The 19,874-nt window shown below is 47.2% G+C and overlaps 1 protein-coding gene across 8 annotated transcripts in view; it reads right to left on the bottom strand.

Moving 5' to 3' along the window:
• Positions 1 to 3,548: 3,548 nt before the first annotated feature.
• Positions 3,549 to 19,874, bottom strand: part of PFKFB3 (6-phosphofructo-2-kinase/fructose-2,6-biphosphatase 3) — a 48,222-nt gene continuing 31,896 nt past the window's right edge. For 2 of the 8 annotated variants that reach the window (XM_063153685.1, XM_063153680.1), the window contains 12 exons: positions 19,810 to 19,866; positions 18,014 to 18,138; positions 16,133 to 16,340; positions 14,897 to 15,043; positions 14,684 to 14,788; positions 13,558 to 13,687; positions 12,871 to 12,933; positions 12,648 to 12,712; positions 11,021 to 11,191; positions 9,978 to 10,000; positions 8,173 to 8,223; positions 3,549 to 6,408 (listed from right to left, as the gene is read on the bottom strand). In XM_063153685.1, coding sequence (XP_063009755.1) covers positions 6,402 to 6,408; positions 8,173 to 8,223; positions 9,978 to 10,000; positions 11,021 to 11,191; positions 12,648 to 12,712; positions 12,871 to 12,933; positions 13,558 to 13,687; positions 14,684 to 14,788; positions 14,897 to 15,043; positions 16,133 to 16,340; positions 18,014 to 18,138; positions 19,810 to 19,866 — 1,152 coding nt within the window. In that variant the 3' untranslated portion in view covers positions 3,549 to 6,401. The remainder of the gene's footprint in view (positions 6,409 to 8,172; positions 8,224 to 9,977; positions 10,001 to 11,020; positions 11,192 to 12,647; positions 12,713 to 12,870; positions 12,934 to 13,557; positions 13,688 to 14,683; positions 14,789 to 14,896; positions 15,044 to 16,132; positions 16,341 to 18,013; positions 18,139 to 19,809; positions 19,867 to 19,874) is intronic. The other 6 variants (XM_063153677.1, XM_063153681.1, XM_063153679.1 and 3 more) reach the window with 6 other exon arrangements.

Below are 19,874 nucleotides of genomic sequence, written 5' to 3'. Positions count from 1 at the left end.
AGCCTACACATCCCCTGCTAGCCAGAAAGCCTTCTCCTCTCTTCATCTCCAGCTCTGCCCACAGGTTGGCACCCAGCTGTGGTGGAGGCATCTCCAGTCTGGTTTGGATGACATTTATCAAAATGTTGGGTTTTCCTTCTGCTGATGCTCAGGCACTCATTTGGGTGGATGGAGGCAGCAAAAGGCAAGACCCAGCTCTGGAAATACCTCCTCATAATGACCAAAATCACAGCTTAATTGTGGGGTTTGAGCTGCAGCTAGAAATGTCTGGATTTGGGGCTGTGCTCATTCTTGAGCTGTCCTCCCCCATGGTAATTATTCTTTAGGTCTTAATTACTGTTTCTCTTTGTAGCTCTAATTCAGCTGCATTTTTTGGTCACAACCTCTGCTGCCACCCACTTCTCTAACTTCTTCTGTGAGCCACCAACATCAAATCAGTACAAAGAGCACTCAGATACCTCTTAAAGATCAAATAATGTTTGCTGGTGTCTGGCCAGGAGTGGGTGCAGTATCAGAGTCTGCATCTTCTACTAGAGGGAGAAGCAATTCATAAAGCCTGGAGGATCCTGAATGTTGTCCCTTCAGACCATGTTAGATCTGAATCTTAGATCAGCAAGGAAAAAAATCCTCTTCTTGTGCAGGGAGCCTGGTGGACAGATGCGTCAGCTGGGCTTTATCTGGCTTGCCCTTGAAGCTCACCAGACTCAGTAACAGTTGTCACAGTGTAAATTAGATTTTCTTTAGGATTGTGGGAGATAACATCCAGAGAAGACCTCTCAAGGCATTTATCCCACCATCAGCTGAGCTGGAGCTGCTGGGTACACCCATGTCCTCCCCAGAGCAGACCCAGCTCCTGGGGTGGACCACAGAGCCAGGGGGAGCGTGAGAGATGAAGCCAACCTTGATGTAGGCCCTGCAAATTCATTTCCTAGAATGGAATCATAGGATGGTTTGGGTTGGAAGGGACGTTTAAAGGTTATCTTGTCCAACCCCCCTGCAATGAGCAGGAACATCTTCAGCTAGATCAGATTTATGGGATTATGTCAATGCTTTTGGTGTTGACCCTTACCACTACTCCTCCATCCACATCTTTCAGCATTGCTGACAAATAAATTCAATTTTGAAACACCTTTTCTACTTACCACACCAGTCAGCCTCAAAGAGGACAGAGCTGGACAAAAAGACAAGGGAAATTAGAGAGAAATTTTCTTTTTTTCAAGCTTTCCATTAACTATGAATGCAGCAGGGGCTCCCCTGGGGATGGGGAAGGGAACCTGACATTTGGCAGAGTTTAGGAGCAACAAGACTCTGATTTACACAGAGCTAGAACCCAGCCAGATCTCTGGCCACCTCCATGAGACCTGTGTGTCTACAAAATGCCTCTAAGCCCTTCAAACCCTTCCCAATACTTCCACTTCCATCTAAGAAAGAACAAAGGGGACATGATTTATGCCATATCTCAACATAAATATTCCTACCTAGGACGTCTTGGTTGCAACAAAACTGCACAAGTGCACCTAGAAATATTGCAAGTAATTCCTGCTAGAGCAAGTAATTCCTGAAAACAGCCGTTTCTTTTTATCTTTATCCTCACAGATGGATAAAAAAGGAATTTTTTTATCCCCCTCCAATCCCATGAGTGAGGGCAGCCCCTCCCCAGCCCGAGGCAGGTGAGCGGTGCAGGCTGTGCTCCATCCAATGTGCTGCATTGTGAAGGTTTGCCCGTGGTTGAGTTAATCCCAGACACATTCCTGAGCCATCAATCAGAGCTGAGTCAGCCAGCGTGACTGCTCTGCCCTTTTTATTTTTTTTTTTTTTCTAGCCATCACAAGTTCTCTCAGCCTTGCTTGCCAGCAGTGAGCTGGGGGGTTATTCATTTTTTTTTTTTTTTAATAAAAATGGGGCTTGAATGGGAGCAGGGAAATGTTCCTGCTGTCATAGTATAACCTTTAAAGCTGCACTGCCTCAAGGAGCCTCTCCTCTCTGGGATGCTGCTACAAAATTCATCACATGGAAGGAAAATTAAGGCTGCTGCTGCCTGGGATGACCCTGGCTCCCCTCCCTCACTTGGGGGTGGTGTGACAAAAGCCCCATCCTGCACATGGAAAACAGAACAGATTTTTGGAGGGGTGGGGGATTTTCTTACAGAGCAACCTTGGAAATGCTGCCCAAAGCCATTCCCAGGGAGGCAAAACCTTCTCCCCTCACCGTGCTCTTCCCACAAGGACAAGGATTTATCAGGGCTTCCAAAGAGCCCCTGGGGAGGGCAGGGGAGCTGCACTGCTGTTGTGGCTTCGTGGGACCTCAGCCCACCCCATGCTGGAGGTGTTATCAGAGCCCCTGCAGGGCTCCCTGTGAGGAGGGTGCAAGGCCACGTTCATTGCCCTAAAACAAGTGTTGTGTCTCTGCCTGGCTCAAGGAGACAGCCAGGTTGCTAGAGATAAAAGGAACGACTAAGAAAAATTAAAATCTGGTGGCTGCTGGATTTTCTGGGGTCCTCCCTTCCCTCTGGATGCACACAGGAATGAGCCTAGCCACAGTCTCACACCTCAGCATGTCCACCTAGAAAATATTACTGCAGGTGCCTCAATCGCATTTAAAATGAGAGAACACCCTCCTTGGTGAGAGGGCCTGGAGCACAGAGCAGCTGGGAGAAGGGAGATGATCCCTGTGCACCCCAAAAAGCTCCGGCCCAAAGCAAGGCCTGACAGGCCCTGCCAGCCCAGGGGAGAGCAGAGCAAGGGCTGCACATCACCAGCAGGAGCCAAACCATGGAGCTGAGCTGGGATGAACAGCACTCTGCACCTTTTAGCCCCTTCAGCTCCCCACAAGCTTTTGGACATACAACTCCCATGGTGGGACAAGCCTCTAATCACAGAAGAGGCGTCCCCACCCAAGGTGTGCTCCCAAAAATCATGTCAAATTACACCTTGCTCTGCCTTCTCCTACTTTTCCTCTGGAACAATAAATTAATATTAAATATTAATTAATATTTTTTATAATTTATATATTAATTGTTATTAACTAGTAAAAAACCCACACACAGGTTTGAAGGGAGCTTCAATTGCAGATGTTCTGTTCCTGCCTTCAGGGCAGACAGACCTTATCTCAGAGGACAGCTCTTGTCCAGCCCTTCACTCAGCACCCAGGTATTTAATTTCAAGAACTAGACTAGGTTTGAATAAAAGCCTAGTCCTGCCTAATTTGCACCCTAGATTTAGATCTAGGCAGGACAAGTCCCAATACATCACTTTTTCTACCCAAGAGCGATGGAGCACATAGAGCTTGGGGGGCATTTGTTAGTTCTAAGTAGGTGTTAATACTTGTAGAATTCATAGAAAGATTTGAAAAACATCTTCTACTAGACCAGGGTGCTCCAAGCCCCCTTTAACTTAGCCTTGAACACCTCCAGGCATGGAGCATCCACAACCTCTCTTTTGTGGTAATTATTATTTATGAGGCACAGGAACACGTGTATGAGAGAACACATGGTGACCCTTAGGGCCTGAGAGCATGAATTCTGACACAAGGAAGAACCAGATCACATCTGTATTTCAAGATATTTTATTGGTCCAGCAACTGCAAAATATACAAATTTCTGAAAGGCATACCCTGTTTTTAAGCTGGCACAGCTTTATATCAGGCAATTATTCCAGATGTATTTACAGAACAGTTAAGATATCACAAATCAAAAAAAAAAGTAATCCCAAGTAACTACACCCTTCTCTCCAAGCTTTGCAGTATACATTAAATAAATAAAAAGCGCTTTGCTATTTAAAAAAAAAAATTTAAAAAATAAATTCAAGTATCACAAAGGAAAACAAACCAGAGAGCAAAAAAAGAAAGGTGGGGGAAGAAATCATTGGTGTGGTTTGACATGTTCTCTTTGCCAATCTGCCTTGGCTGTGGCATCAACTGCCCAGGCCTTGGCTCTGTTAACCAAAAAGCTGGACAGCAATTTTTTTTGGGGCAGTTGTGATGGCACAGGGTTGACACCATCCCAACCCCTCCAGCACAAGATAAACTCAGGAAAGCACTTTTCCCAAAGCTGGAAAAAATACCATGTTCAAATTCCAGATTTCTGTAGACCTACTGAGACATCTATTATTACTAAAGGATGAAAATTTAGGGCCGTTTTGGGTTTTTTCTGGATTTTTTTTATATATATATTTATATATATACACACACAAACACACACCAAAACATCCGCGCAATTACACGTGTACAGGATCGATCTCGGGGCAGCCACACGTCGTGTTTGTATTTGCTGGCTTATCTTTTTGCAGCAGCAGCAGCAGGAGGAGAGAGATAAAACTCCCCACGAAGGAGGAAGTTGAAAAGAGCCCAGTGAGTGGCCTCCCCAAAACATTCATTTATCTGGAAGGCAGAGAAACCCAAAGCGCAGCTGCCGCCCAGGGCACACGGAGAGGGAAGCCTGCTTTTAATGAGGCTGTTAAAACAGAAATAAAGCAGAGCAGGGTGGGGGGAGTGTTCTTTGCTTTATCTGTACAGGACTATGATACACATATGCACAAGCTGACACAGGCAGGGCAGTGCCAGGACTGTCACCCCATGGGACACGGGCTGAGCGTGGCCCCGGAGCCCTCCCGCCGTCGGTGCCGCTCCAGCGCGGAGCACGAGGCACTGTGGTTCACCTTTTCCCAAAGGAAAAAAACAGACCAAACCCACCCCCAGAACATGCACACACCCTCAAAGAGGTCGTTTCTCCACCAAACCTCTCTGATCCCATCTCTGGGGATGGTGTTCCCTACACAGGACGCTGGGGAATGCCATGGGAAGGATGAATCCAAAGGGTTGCCCACCCATGGTTCCCCAGCCTAGTGCTGCAGGAGGGGGGGCTGCCTTCACCTCCTGCCTCCAGCAAATAAAAAAAAGTGAGATGGGCATGGAGAAGATGTTGCATATAGATGGGGGGAAAAAAAAACCCAACCCAAAACCCTAAAAAAAAAAATTCCAAAATCCACAGATTTCTGCACAAAGCAATAGTGGTTAATTGCCATTGTTAACAGGCTGCCTGCCAGCGATCTTATGGATCAAACCACTGGGAGTTGGCTGATGGAGTCAGTCAGGTCCTCACCCTGTTCCCCCCACCTCAAACACTGTAACTACTATTATTTTGTAGTCCCAGCTTTCCAGCATGCAAAATACAATTAAAAACAAACAGAAAAAGTTGCCTGTATTCAGGCTTCCCCTGTTAAGGGGCACAGGTAGGAAAAAATAAAGTAGTTATGCTTCTGCCACAAATAAAGTGCAAAAACCAAGCAGTTTTTAAGTATACACATACACACACAGATGTGTGTGCATGTATATATAAAATTAAAAAAATACAGACAAAACTGTCCCTTCTTGTGGCTCTTTGCAGTCAGACAGGGACTCCTGCAACCCAGCCAGACCTCTGGCCACCTCCATGAGACCTGTGTGGCTACAAAATGCATCTAAGCCTAGGGATTGAAATCCTTCCCAATACCTACACTTCCAGCTAAAAAAGAAGGGGAGGTGAAGTACCAGCACAGCACCTCAAACAGTGCCCAGCCTCCCCAAAATTCAACCCATGCCTTAACTCAGACCATCCCTGGGTGCTCCCCAAGATGAAAGCATCACCCAAGACCCATTGGCATGGTTCCTCATGCACTGCAGGCATCTTTCAACTACTTTTAGCAGCAGATAAAACTGCAAACCCCTTTAAGGTATATTGATTAAAAAAAAAAAGTGAAAGAATGGGTTGGTTTTTTTTATTAAACCCAGCAGTTCTTGCAGTGAAGGAGTTCACACAGCTGCTGTCCTGGTGCTCACAGATCTGCATGAGCCAGGCTGGCATGTGTGACCAGCTGTAGTGTGGGTGAGGGACTGCAGCACAGCATGTTAGGGGCTTATTCAAAAGTAATTAACAACATTAATAATAATTAAAAAAAAAAAAAAAAAAAAAAACCAAAACAAAACACAAAACCCCTTTACCCACCCCCCTTTCCCTTATTTCTCTACTAACCCCGCACCATCCATATATATACACACCCCACCCAGAGACAGATGGGTACCAATCATCTATACAGAAGATCAAAAACCACTGAAAAGAGAAGAAAATGAAACTCCTGTGCACTACAGAAGCACTTTACAGCTCGCTACGACCTAACAGGATGCCGGAGAGGAGAGCAAACGCTGCAGCCTGAAGAGCTGGTGGTGACCCTGGGATGGAGCTGGGCTCCTCCTGGGCTCTCCTGCATCCCTCCCCGCTGAGCAGAGCAGGGTTTGGGGCAGGGGGAGCAGAGCCAGCCCCGCCTGGGTTGGAAGCAAGCTTCGGGAATGGCGATGGGATGGGAAGCTGGCGGCGCCGGCGGCCTCACAGCGGTGCCCACGGAGTCACGACGGCTTCTGGGAGGTGTTCATGTTCTGCAATGAGAGGGGAAAGAGGGGTTGGGGTCAGGCTCCAGCCCAGCAGCACCTTCTAGAACACACTAACATGGGAACAAAGCCACACACGGGTCACCACAAAGCACCCACCAAAAAGGGGAGGACACTGCCCAGCCGAGGAGAGAGGCACTGACTGACCCACTGCTCAGCTCCTTGTCACAGACATCTTTTCTGAAAAATCCTTTCCTTAGGACTTTTTCTCCTGAGAAGCTGAGAGGCCTTAGGAACAAACTGTAAACAATGGTTATCTGCTGCTGTGGAATGCAACAGGTGGGTCTGTGATTGGTCTCATGTGGATGTTTCTAATTAATGGTCATTTAGAGTCCAGCTGGCTCAGACTGTGTCCAAGCCACAAACCCTTGTTATCATTCTTTTTCTATTCTTAGCTAGCCTTCTGATGAAATCCTTTGTTCTACTCTTTTAGTATAGTCTTAATATAATATATATCATAAAATAATAAATCAGTCTTCTGAAACATGGAGTCAGATCCTCGTCTCTTCCCTCATCCTCAGACCCCTGTGAACACAGTCACAAACCCCTCCTCAAGCACTGCCTGGCTCTAATTACAGGGTTAGAATTTAGATATCTCCAAAAACTGAGCTGAACACCTCCTGATGCTGTTGCGTCAGGGATAGAGTGTAAGACTCCAGGGTTCAGAAGGTGGATCAGAAGGTAATTCAATGAAGGTAGTGGGACTGGACATGGCACTTGGTGCTGCAGTCTAGTTGAGGTGTGAGGGCATGGGGTTGGACTCGATTTTAGAGGTCTCTTCCAACCTCATTATTCTGTGGTTCTATGTGACTTGCTAAGGTGAGACTTGGTCTCAAAGTAAAAACCCTTCACACTATTGGTGACTATGAATAGCACACTCTGGAGAACCATATCTATAAACAATGATTAAATAAGGAGAAATCATAATTGTTTTAATTCTTTTCTCCATTGTTTTAATTCTTTTCTCAGCCTGGGAGAAATTCTCTGTTCTTTCTTCGACCGAGCTGAGAATATCCACACCCTCTCACCCCACCCTGTCTGTCCTTCTGAAGCTGCTCTTTGGTCAAGGCAAGGTGACAGAGGACCATGGTCTTCATTTAAGCCAAGTTAAACATCTCTCTCTTGCTCCCCTTGAGGGTGGGCAGTGTCCCCCCTGCCTGCCAAGGGCAAGGCCATTGTTTGTCCATCCTTGGCAACACCAAGAACAGGCAGCTCCCGCTGGCCATGCCAAGGACCACCCATCAAAGGCAGAGAAAGAGCACAACTGCCCTGGTGACACTCCATGAGGTCTCATGGGCCTGAGACACGCTCCAGACACAGCCCTGGTACAGGATGATGACAACAGGTACCCACCAGCACGTGGTGAGGACCACAAAACCAGAGACAGCCAGCTACACACAAGCAGGAGCAGCCCCCAGGAGAGATCTGCTCCAGGAAAAGCCCAGGGGACCACAAGGACATTGCCCAACTCACAGAACTACATGGAAACAAGGTAGGGGAAAAAAGGACTAGGAAACAGCTAGGAAGAATTCTTTTTTTGTTTTCTTTGTTTAGTTTGGTTTTTGGCAAGTTTTTTTGTTTGTTGGTTGGTTTGTTGAGTTTTTTTAATGCTTTTACTACCTAAGCTGCTCCTACAAGCACCAGCAATCCCAGCCAGGCTACAAGGCAGAGCAGGCTGAGCTGTTCTCTCTGTTGCCTAAGGAGACAGGAGGAGGAGGGTGAGGAAAAGCCACATGCACCACAGCCATTTACCTTGGAAATATTAGCAAAGAGAAAACTTTGAGAAAGTGACAAACGGGTCTTCTTTTTAAGCATGAAAAGTGAAGGGAAGAAGAAGGGAAGGGGGGAAATCAGGTGACTGTTCAAAAGTGCACGTTGGATCACAAAGCAAGCAAAAAGAAAAGAAACCATCACGCCAGGTAGTCCCACATCTACTAGCCACCCTAGGTGTCCCCTGGTCCTCCTGGATGGGGATCAAGACCCCAGCAGTGAGGGCTGATGCAGTAAAGCTCCCATACCAACCCAGGCTCATGATTCAAGCTGTGACAGAGGCACTTTCCACCTCCCCAGCCCCTTACAGGTGGTGACAGTGAGGGACAAAGCAGTGTGCAGGACAGCAGCCTCCCAGAGCTAGCAGCAGTGTGAGTGTCACCAAGCCTTGGGGTTGGCATGTCCCCATGGGTGACACAAAGCCCACACTAGGAGAAGGACACAGGCTCCCAGCAGCTGGAGATTTAAACTTGCTGCTGCTAGCCTACACCTGGTGTGGGTAAAACCATCACTGCCTGCTCCAGCAAAATCTGACACATCCATCTCCAAATTCAACACCTGAGGGTGTTCCCAGCCTCCCAGCCAGCACCAAGGCATGCAGTGCCTTTTGTTCCAATAAACACGTGAAAAGGGTGGAGGGAAGGATAGACAAAACCTAAAATGCTTCCAGAGCAACCCAAGAGGAGCAGGTCTCATCAGGGGCTTTCCTGGCCATGAGCAGCAAGGGGAGGATCACAGGCATGCAGGCCATGCTGAGCGACTCAACTTCTGCACTCAGTGATCTCACCTAACCCAGCCACCAGCAAAGCCAAGTGCAACAGTCCCAACTTCCCTTTTCTCAAAAATGTTTACTCTAAAAGGGGAAGAATTATGAGATTCAAAAGCTCCTACAGGCAAGCAGGGCTGAGCTCTGGCCTGGCCACAGTAGAGCAGATCCCTCCATCTTCAGCCCACCAAACAACCCAAGCCAGGGATGCTCACAGGCTGATTTAAACTGTCCTCAGAGGGCAAAAAGACCCCCTGTACACTACCCAGTATCAGCTCTGCCCCAAAGTCTTCCCAGTCTTTGAGAAGGCCTCTGAGCACACAACTGCTGCTCTCAACTCAATGTAGCATTAACTCAGTCCAAAGGCTTCAAATTTACCCAGGAGCTGTCCTGTTCCTGTTCCTCAGGGATGTAACAGCCCTAAGCCAAACTGCCAGAGCCTTGATTATTCATCATTAACGCATGAAATGCTCATGGTGTTTTGCTTTCTTAACAGAGCCAGAGAAGGACAAATTCCATTCACTCTGCCCACAACACCTAGGCTGGCTGTTTCCAAAATCCAAGTTTGTAGATGGCTGGTCCCCCCCAGGATCATCCAGCTCCAGAAAACACATTGCTGAGAAGGTCAGAAGCTTCTCAGATACCTCTCTGGTGCTATCACTCACAATCCAGAGCCCTCAGGAAGGACAGAGCACCCAGGTCTCTCACCTACAGTACAACATGCTATCACAGAGGAGACAGCTCCAGGAAAACCCAACAGCATCTCCAGCAGAGTGAAAAATCATAATTTGCCTAATTTCACAACAAAACTGGGACATTCCATCCAGCTAGGATATAAACCAGCACCCACACTCTCCTCTTTACCCTTCCTAAAACAAATCCCCCCCAAACCAGCAGAACATTAACTCCATGAAATCCACACCCCGTGCGGATATTGCAACAACAGAACAACCCAGCAGGATGGCAAGAGACATGGAATAAAAGGGTTGGAAAGGGGAATAAGAGGCAAGAAGGTACTTACAGGCATGCCTTCCCTAGTAAAGGCTGCAGAGAGACAGAGAGAACAGAGAGAGGTGTCAGTAACTCTGTGCCACACCGGGCAGAGGACAGTGGACAGCAGCGAGGGGCACTGGGCAGCCAGAGCTGGCAAAAGGTTTTTTTGTGAGGCTCAACCAGCCCAGGCAGAGCCCTGGGAGCTGACACAGACCCAGCTGTCCTGGGAGGCTCATGCAAAGCAGCAACCAAGCAGAGCAGTGGTGGAGCACGGATCCATTCCTAACCTGGGCAAGGAGGGGACATCACACCAACACAGACAGCAGGGAGAGGGGCTGGGCAAGACAGCCACATCCAACAGGCAGCTGGTGGGGAGGGCAGCATGGCAAAGGCTCCTGTAGATCATACAGGACTCCTCAGTGAGCTTAGGAGAGGGGTTTGTGCCTGGGAAAGTGAGCAGCAAGCAAGGCCTCTCTTCCTATGTGCCTTCATGGGTGGGTGACAGAGGAAAGGACACGTGAGCACCATGGCAGGGTTTCACCCAGGTTCACCACACCAAGAGCCTTCTACTCAATTTTGGTCCATTTTGCCTACAGCTCCAGCATGAAGGAGACCCTTCCAGCCAAAGATGCGTCTTGGCAGCAGCTCTTCCTTCAGAGAAGCACAAGAGAATTTGATTTACTGCTATGGCCAGGCCTACAACAGAGCCAAGCACACCCAGAGGTAGGGAAGGCACGAGCCCTTTGTTCCTGCTCACTCCAGGGAGGAGCCCCCTCAGGAGGCTGATAGCACTAAATTAAAGCAGCCTAGAGCTTGGTGGAAGTTGATGGCGCTCTCAAAACCCAAGAGAGGATCAACAGCGACCCAAGGCAGGGAGGGGCAGCAGCCATGGGGAGGAAGATGCATCTCAGACAGCAGCACAGCTCACGACAAGTGCAAGCAGCTCCTCAGCTTCAGGAGTGACAGGAGGACAACAAACAATAAAACAACGAGAACAACAACAAAAAAAAAAAAAAAAAAAAAAAAGGAAATAAGGGAAAAAAAAAAAAAAAAAAGAAGAGTTCAACTAACTTGTCCCGGCATCTGCGTGGGCACTTCCTGAGGAACACAGCCTGGCAGGGCAGGAGAAACAGCCACATGCTCCTCCAAGCTGTTGATGCGAGGTTTTTTGGTGGGCTCAGGGCTTGCTAGAGGGGTAACGCTATTACGTCTCATGAGCGGGTTAGGTCCCTTCTTTGCTTCCTAAATTAAAGTGAGACAAAGAAAATAAAAGTAAATATAAAAAAATAAAGCAAAATAAAAGGGAAAAAGGAAGAAGGCGACAGTTATAAAGGAAAAAAAAAAAAAGAAGCAAGTTGCTTTGGTTTTCTTAGTTTTAAATCTTAGAGTGGTCTCTGCTTTTCCCCACAGTCACTGTCCATCAGCAAAGGATGCACTGAAAGTCTCTGGGCACCAAAAAATCCCTGATGCCAAATGCTTAAGAGCACAGAAGGGGAGGGGAGGGAAAAAATGGCTCTGCACTCAGATATGAGACAGATTTTCTCCTTATCTGAGTCTCAGCTGACAAAAAAAAGTAGCTACAGGTAGCTGAACACACCCAGCAGCCAACAAGCCGTGACTCTGCAGGACACAGAGGTGCCCATTGGTCTCCTCCTCGAAGCTGGTCCCTCCACCCAGAGAGAGGAGTGAAAGCAAGCAGAGGGAAGATGAGCCAGCCCAGGCTGATCAGGAAGATCTGGGGCATGGGAGCAGAGCAGGCAGCGAGGGTCAGCACCACGCCAAGCTCCAACTCAAGCAAGGGGGATGGAGGCAAAGCTGAGCATGGGCACCCAAGCACTTGGCACTTGTCTCACCCTGTCCTAGCCAAGGCCCTGCTGCCATCCCCACAGAGGGTGGCAGAGCAGGACATCAGTGTCCCCGTGCAGGGGGAAGGACTGGCTTCCCCCCACAGCTGTGGGGAGGGACAGGCAGCTCAGGTGCTGCCACCTGACAGGGGAAGCAAAGGAAAGGAGATGTGGGCCAAAAGCATCACTTTGGGCTCCACCACTAAGCACAAGTTGGAAAAGTCCCAGCATCTTGGGACATGGGTGCTGCCCACTCTGTGTGGCTGCCCAGCCCTGACATTGAGTTTTGCATCCTCCAGTTCTGCCCTCTGAGCTCCAGTGGAGCACTTGGCAGACAGACAGACCCAACCCTACAGGAATTCTCCACAGCACCATCCCCAGCCCAGCACTGCCACCTCCCACCCTGCAGAAGGACACAGAGCCACGGGCATACCAGGAAAACACCCTCAGAGGCAGGGCAAGCACTGAGCCCAGGCTCTGCCAGCCACCTGGGACACCTGGGAGAAGTCACCTTCTCCACCATCCACAGCTCCACTCCCTGCTTGGGCCAGTGGATGACCATGCACGTGGAAGTCAGAGACCAGGGAGGAGTTTTCCCTGGGCAAACACACTGGGAAGCAGGAACATGCAACAGTCCTGTTCCCTTGGAAAACCCTCAGCTGGCCACGACTTTGCAGAGCAGGAACACATCTGATGCTCCCCGTCTTCCAGCAGCACTTCCAAGCACCCAGCTGAGCAATCTCCCCATGCCCACCACCACCCCAGGCAGGATTTGGGCAGTTCCCACTGCCAGGTGACCACAGGGGACAGGAGGGGGACACCAAAGGACAGCTCCAGGGAAAAGCAGCACTCACCTCTGGCCGATCTCTGTGGGTGTTGACTGCTTCAATGTTCAGGGAGATGGATTCCACCCGGCAGCCTGCACAAAGGAGCACAAAGGGACAGATCAACAGGGCCAGCAGGCACAGGATGCTCCCAAGGGTCCCAACCACAGATCCCTGCTCTTCCCCCAGACAGCCTGGAGTCAGGAGGAGGGACAAGTCAACCCCCCGGCATGTTTAGGAAGGTCTCACTCACCATAGGCTACCGGGGTCAGCTTCAACACTGTGTGCAGGGGACATTTCAGGTAGGGCATTTCATCTGCAGAGACAGCAAAGCAGGAGGGTTACCTGAGCAGGAGGCTCAGACACCTTCATCCCACGCCACAGAGATGCACACTGCTGTCACAGACACATTTTATGAAAAATACTAAGGAAAGTATTTTTCCTCCTGAGAAGCTCAGAGACCTCAGGAACAACATGTAAACAATTATTATCTGCTGCTGTGGAATGCAACAGGTGCATCTGGGATTGGTCTCATGTGGTTGTTTCTAATTAATGGCCAATCACAGTCAGCTGGCTCAGACTCTCTGTCCAACACACAAGCCTTTGTTATCATTCCTTCTTTTTCTATTCTTAGCTAGCCTTCTGATGAAATCCTTTCTTCCATTCTTTTAGTGTAGTTTTAATATAATATATATTATATAAATAATATATTAATATATAATAATACAAATAACAATATATAATTAATAAAATTATATAATAATGTATCATTAATATATAATAATATAAAATAGTAAATCAAGCCTTCTGAAACATGGAGTCAGATCCTCATCTCCTCCCTCATCCTAAGACCCCTGTGAACACCATCACACCCTGCAGGATGTGAACAACCCAGAGCTGTATCCATCATCCCTCATCCTCCCAGGGACAGGGAGCTCACCTGCACTCTTGTCCAGGAAATAGGCCAGGAGACAGCGCATGACAGCCTGGTGGCAGATGACAAGGACGTTCTCTTGCCTCTCCAGCTCCATGATCACTGGCTCCAGGCGCTGCACCAGGTCCTGGTAGGACTGGGGAAGAAAGGGAGGGAGGTGAGGCATGGAATCAATGCAGCGAGCATCCCAAAGAAACAACGGTCCTTGTCTTGGTACACCTCCTGATTCCGTGCCTCTGAGCAAACCAAACTGCTGAAGACAAATAAATCCTCATCCCCAGGCTGCTCTGGAACTTCTAATTCTTCTGCAAGAGAAGGAGGCATTCACATCTCACTGAATCACAGCTCAGGCCTGGAGAATTAATTAAGGGAAGCAACAAGGGCTTTGAAGACAGAGCCTCTCCATCATCTTGACATCTGATTTGCTACAGGATTTCAAAGTTCTGAGAAGTCTGGAGCAACCTGAGAAACCCCAGAGTTTTGAAAGGCCTCATAAAAACCACAACAGGCAGCCAGAAGGAGCCCCAAACACCCAGAGTTGGTGTCTGAGATCCCCACATATTCTTCTGTCAGATACAGGGTGGTCATGAGGATGCCTCCAAAGATTTTTCTGCAATGTCTATAGGCATGACTTTCAGTTTGGGGATAATCAGCTCAATTCACAGCCTAAAGTATCATCCAGAACTGATGTCAATTCCCACCTCATTGTGTCACACCCTGAAAGCAGACTGCCAGGAACAGAGATATTACCATCAACCCTTAGGGAATGATACCGAGAACAAGGTGAAAATTGCTTTTTTTGGAAATGAAAGGAAAGAAAATTAGGCCAGCACAAAACTGCCAGCGGATATAACAACGGGAGGTTGGACTAGAAACCTCTAGAGACCTTTCCATGTTAATTTGCTATAAAGTCAGTGGGACTGTTTGTTAAGTGACATATTTCTTAGTGAGATCTTCATATAGCAAGATTTTGAAAGAGCTCAAGGTAGAGGTAAACATGAGCCCTGCTCTCTTTTAATTTTAGTTTCTTGGAGCACCCACTGCTCCTCTGCTCAAGAGTAGAAGACAGAATGAGGAAAAAAAGGCCACATTTAAAGTACAATCCGTGCAGACTTTGTCCCTGCACACCTACCTCCCCAGAAGGATAACGGTAGTAATATTTATCCTGGTCACGCAGAGCAAATTCCTCTGGGTGCTGCTCCCTGATTTCTTCATAGGTCATTTCTTCACACACACCCTGCCAGGACAGGAAAGCAAGAGGTTACTGGACATGCCCTCAGCACAGCCTCCAGACAAAACCTCTCTCTCTCTTTTGAGCAGCTGTTGTGGCTGCACAGATACTCACAGCATCAATCTCATTGAGTGCCTTCCACTGCTCATAGGGCAGCTGGAGAGCTTCTGCTGTTTGGATTGTCCTCTTTAGCTGACTGGTCCAAATTTTGAGGTCTTTCAGGTTCTGCTCTTCCACAAATTTGTTCAGTGCCACTGCAAACTGTGGGACATAGAAAAAAAGAAGAGATTGATTGCTGGTCCACAGCTTCCTTTGTTCCCTATTCCCAGTAAGTGCTGCCTTCCACAGGCACAAAGATCAGCCTAATGCTCTGAGGGGAAGGGCAGCCATACATTCATTGATCCCCAAGAGCTGCAGATGGATCCTCAGCAGCCCAGCTGTCATCAAATATGCATTTTATAGACGAGTAATGGAATGATTGACTCTCACAATTAACAGACAAATATCATGTATATAGGTTAAGAAAAGTTTTATAGTTTTATAATTATGTTTTACCCCCTCATGTGGTTATCAAGGGACATCTGGGAGGGTTGGCTTGTCACTGTGGTGACACCTGACCTCCAGTCAGAATTTGAGGAAGTGATCTCCACCACTGGACAGCGAAGGTGGAGTAAATATCTGGGGTGCTGCAAAGAGAATCCACCAGATTCTCAGATGTTCTCAAGAGTGGCTGCTTTCACAGTGGACAAATGGGATGTGTACATCCAGGAGCCAAAAGAAACAGATCTTCCACAACTGCAGTGTCCATGACAGAACAGCTGGGTCTGTGCCTGAGGAGCTGGAGAGTGCATTCCAGCCAAGCAGCAGGTTCTCCAGCACATGAACCTCAAATCCACACTGCCCAGGATGCTGGAATCATGGAAACCTTCTGGTGACTCAAAGCTCAAGAGAAGCGTTTGTGTCCCAGCTAAACCTGCAGCCCTGCTTGTGGCAGCTGAAGTTTAAGTGTATTGATACCACTAATCCAACCTGTGCAAGCTGGTTCACTGCACCACAATGCCAAAACCAGTGGAAATGCCACTTTTCTCTTGTTCTACTGCTGTTTCTGAAATAGGAAAGTAGCAAAGAAGGGGTTGATGGACAGAACTTTGGGAGGGGTTGAAGGATTAAAAGGGAAAACCTCCATTGTTAAGTTTTCATCGTAACTTTTTTTTCTCTATCCAGTCTTCTGTTGTATTTTCAATAAGGTTTAATAAACCCTGCTAAACTATGAGTAACCATTCCTCACACATTTAACCCAAGGCACTGCACCTACTGCAGCCACGGGGGGACATTTTCCATCTCCCTCACCTTCTTGCCCCTGTTGGAGAGGCCAGAGTCGCCTCCAATCCTGCCCTTGAGGTTGAACTCGCTCTCCCCGTGCCGGCAGAGGTAGATGGTGCGGGGCTGGACGTGGATGTTCATCAGGTAATAAACAATCCTGCTCTGGATGTGGTCCTGCACCCTGTTCACCAGGAACCGCCGGCCCACGTCGATGACTTTGATGAGAGAAAGTTCCCTGGGGACAGACAGAGACTCTCTATTGTATGTGTGTGTGTGTATATATGCATATAATATAAATAATAATATTATATTAATTATATATCTATATGCAAATATATACAAATATATATTCTACATTATATAGTTATTTTTATACACATAAATTATATTTTATAGTATCTATATATTTTTATATATACTTCATATATTGATATATAAATATATTATTATATTTATATATAAATATATAATATATATTTTATATATTATATACATTTAACATATATCTTTATATATTTATATATATTATATACATGGATATATATGCATTCAATACACAAGTCCAATATTTCTTAATTTCTCATCCTTTCTGTAATGATAAGGTCTGATTCCAACTTAGACCCCTCAAATCTGCAAAATAAGAACTTTCTGCTTTTCATTCTTCTGTCTTTCCTCTTTTCCATAAAGTTATTTTTCTTGAAAGGGCAAAAAATCAATTTTATTTTTAAACAGAGATGAAAATCTTAATGAATAAAATGCACAGGTTAGGGATCTTGATTTCTTTTGCCCAATAGCTCCATATTGCTTCTGTGACAGGGAGCATAAGAAAAATTAAGTAATTTCACAATGTCAATTTATTCCTCCCATTTATTTAGTGTTATTTCTTAACATAATCACAATCCCACATCATTTGCATTGATTAGAACAAAACACTACAATATACTGGAATAATTAATATAGATATTAAAAGAGTGGCCATCATGAAAAAATATATTCTTTTCAATATTCCGCTTTGGAAGTTCAGGTTGTCTTCTGGCACAGGCATAACCTCTATAAATGTCACTTCAGTTAACACCAGCTGAAAACATCTGGGCTGCGACACCAGATGTGGCATCACGCAAGGTTTCAACCTGCATGATTCTCTTGTAGCTGCTTCCTTCTGGTTTACAAGTTCTCCAGGGAGCACTTTTCCCTTTTCCTGCTTTCCTGTCATTCTCCAAAGCAGCGGCCCTGTGAGTTCTCTCTGCCCATGTAATCACCCAGCTCAAAGGATTTCCTGCAGGCTATTTTCAGCAGGGAGCCAACAGGTAGTGGGGATTCATGGAGAGCTGAATAGCAGCAGTGTAATCACCACCCCTCCCCTTGCAGCAGCAAAGAGGATTAAACAGGACTAACAGGGAACATGCTGCTCCCCAGGACAGGGACAATCCTCACAGGGCACACAGGAGTGTTTGTGAGCTTGGAGAGGCTGGGAGGTGCCTGCAGAGTCAGGCAGGACAGCAAAGCTCTCCCAAGGCACACAGGCAGGAGCCACAGGGCTTGCTCAACCCTGTGCTTTGAACCAAGCTGTCCCTTCCCTTCACTGAGACAATGAAAAAAGCACCTCAACCCCTCCAACTTAAGTGCTTTCCCAAAGCCTTTGTATCTAGACCTGCAGAACAAGGTTGAAAACAGCTCATCTGAGCCCAGAAGAGCCTGGCAAGGCATCAGTGCCCATTTCCCTGGCACAGGGCCTGGGGAAAGCAGCATTTTCCTATGAAACGCCTGAATTCAAGCTGAGGCCTGGCCATAAATCATTCTAGCACAGTCAGATGTTTGAAAACAAAGTGAAATACAGCTCCACCCTTCCCTGCTGCTCTCCTGGCAGAGGGCAGGTGCTCAAGGCAGCTCAAAGTCAAGGTCTCTCACCTGTCATAGTCATCAGGGTCGAGGGGCTGGTAGCTGGCTTGGTAACAATTGATCCTCTTCATGAAATCCTCCATGGCATCAGTGGAATTACAGTCCCGGTAATCTGGGCTGGACAATTTCACTTCCTGGAACAGAAATAAAAAAAAAAAAAACATGCCACAGGGAGAGGTTAGGAAGCTTTCCAAGCCAGACAATGCTAATCTGGAATTTTGAAGTCAGGCCAAGATCCAGTGATTAGCTGAAACTAAGTGATGAGTTCTTTATAGTCATCACTCATCACAATGCAGAAAAGAAGCAAATTAGACCCAAAACCAAGCATCAGGTGGGAGAATTTGCTATCAACCATTGCATGATTAGTACAGAAACCCACCAATCCACTCCCATTCTCCCAGAAGTTAGGCTAGCACTGCACCACCCAACAGCAGGAAAGCTGAGCTTCCCAATGGCTAAAAAACCCCATCAGGTTCAAATTCAAGCTGAAAAAGGCAAGTGCATGAACTTAAACAAGATCCTTATCCCAGCTCAGCAGCAGGACCCTGAGATGGCAACATTTAACCCCTTCTTGTGCATTATTTGCTGCAAGCTGTTGGGCCGAAAGACACTACAAACAGGCAGTGTGAATATCTACAACTCTCATGGACTAATTCCTGCCTGAACTAATCTAACAGGCCGCTTTTCCTGAAGATTTGGGTTTGAACAGCATTACACACTGGTAACTTCACAAGCAGTCCTGAAACCAACAGGATAACACTGTGGATCAACACATGTGGCAGCATCCCAGGCCTGGGGTGTATTTTCCACACTGATCCCAGCACTAAGAGCACCATTCATCTGCAGTTCCCTGTGGGGCAAAATCCCATGCTCAGCTAGGAGCTGATTCTCTCACCCTTCAAGCATTAGTTTCCAAATAAAGGGATTAAAATCCTCAAAAAAAAAAAAAAAACATCCAGCTTGGGGAGGAAAAAAAAAAGTAGCAAACAGAGCATTTTGTTGTAGAAAAGGCTGTATGCAAAAAGTTGGTCACTGGGATAAGAGCTCCCAGCAGGAGCAAAAGACACTCTTCAGCCCCTGGCTGGCAGCACAGTTTGCCTCCTGTGAAGCCTTGTTGGCTGCCTCCAACCACCTTTTTATCTTCCATGTGCCTCAGCAGAGTTTCCAGGATGATCTGCTTCACTTTCTTCCCAAACACTGATGTGAGGACCGCACCTGTAGTCCCCCAGTTCTGTCAGGGCTTTGTTTTTCCCAAATCAATTCTTGTCTGAACAGCCAATCTCTGGATTCCTCCCAGGCTGCCTGTCCTTGCTTCCATCCTCTCTCTAGGCTTCCTTTTAGTGTTTGATTTTGAGTTTGCCCAGGAGCTCCTTGTCCATCCTGGCATTTTTGATGGCTGCGTCACAGCTGAACTTGGAGAAGATGACCCTTGAACATGAACCAGTTTTCTTGGGCCCCTCTTCCCTCCTGGGCTTTTTATCCCACAGTACTCCAGGCCAAAACCTGCTTTCCTTTCATCTCACTTGACAGCTGCTGCAGCACAGGCTGCCCTGGAGCTCCACATTCCTCAGCAGCCCCTCCTTGCAAGGTGCAGCACAGAGCAAACAAGGACAGGTGCTGTCACCTGGAGAAGGAAGTCACCAACACATTCCAGGAACCTCCTGGACTGGCAGTGCCATGCTGGGCTGTCCCTCCAGGCTGGCTGAAGCCCACCATGAAGACCAGAGCTTGTGAGGGTGATGCTATTCCTATCTCTCTATGGAGGGAAAGCAAAAGCAGGACATTCCCACCAGTGCCACACTTACCATAACGTTGGTGGCAACCACGTTGGGATCATTGCAGACAGATTCAATGAAGAACACCTGTGAAG

Source organism: Melospiza melodia, chromosome 4 (assembly GCF_035770615.1).
Source record: "Melospiza melodia melodia isolate bMelMel2 chromosome 4, bMelMel2.pri, whole genome shotgun sequence".
In the NCBI taxonomy this organism is placed as follows: domain Eukaryota; kingdom Metazoa; phylum Chordata; class Aves; order Passeriformes; family Passerellidae; genus Melospiza; species Melospiza melodia.
This window is presented reverse-complemented; position numbering and strand designations above follow the sequence as displayed.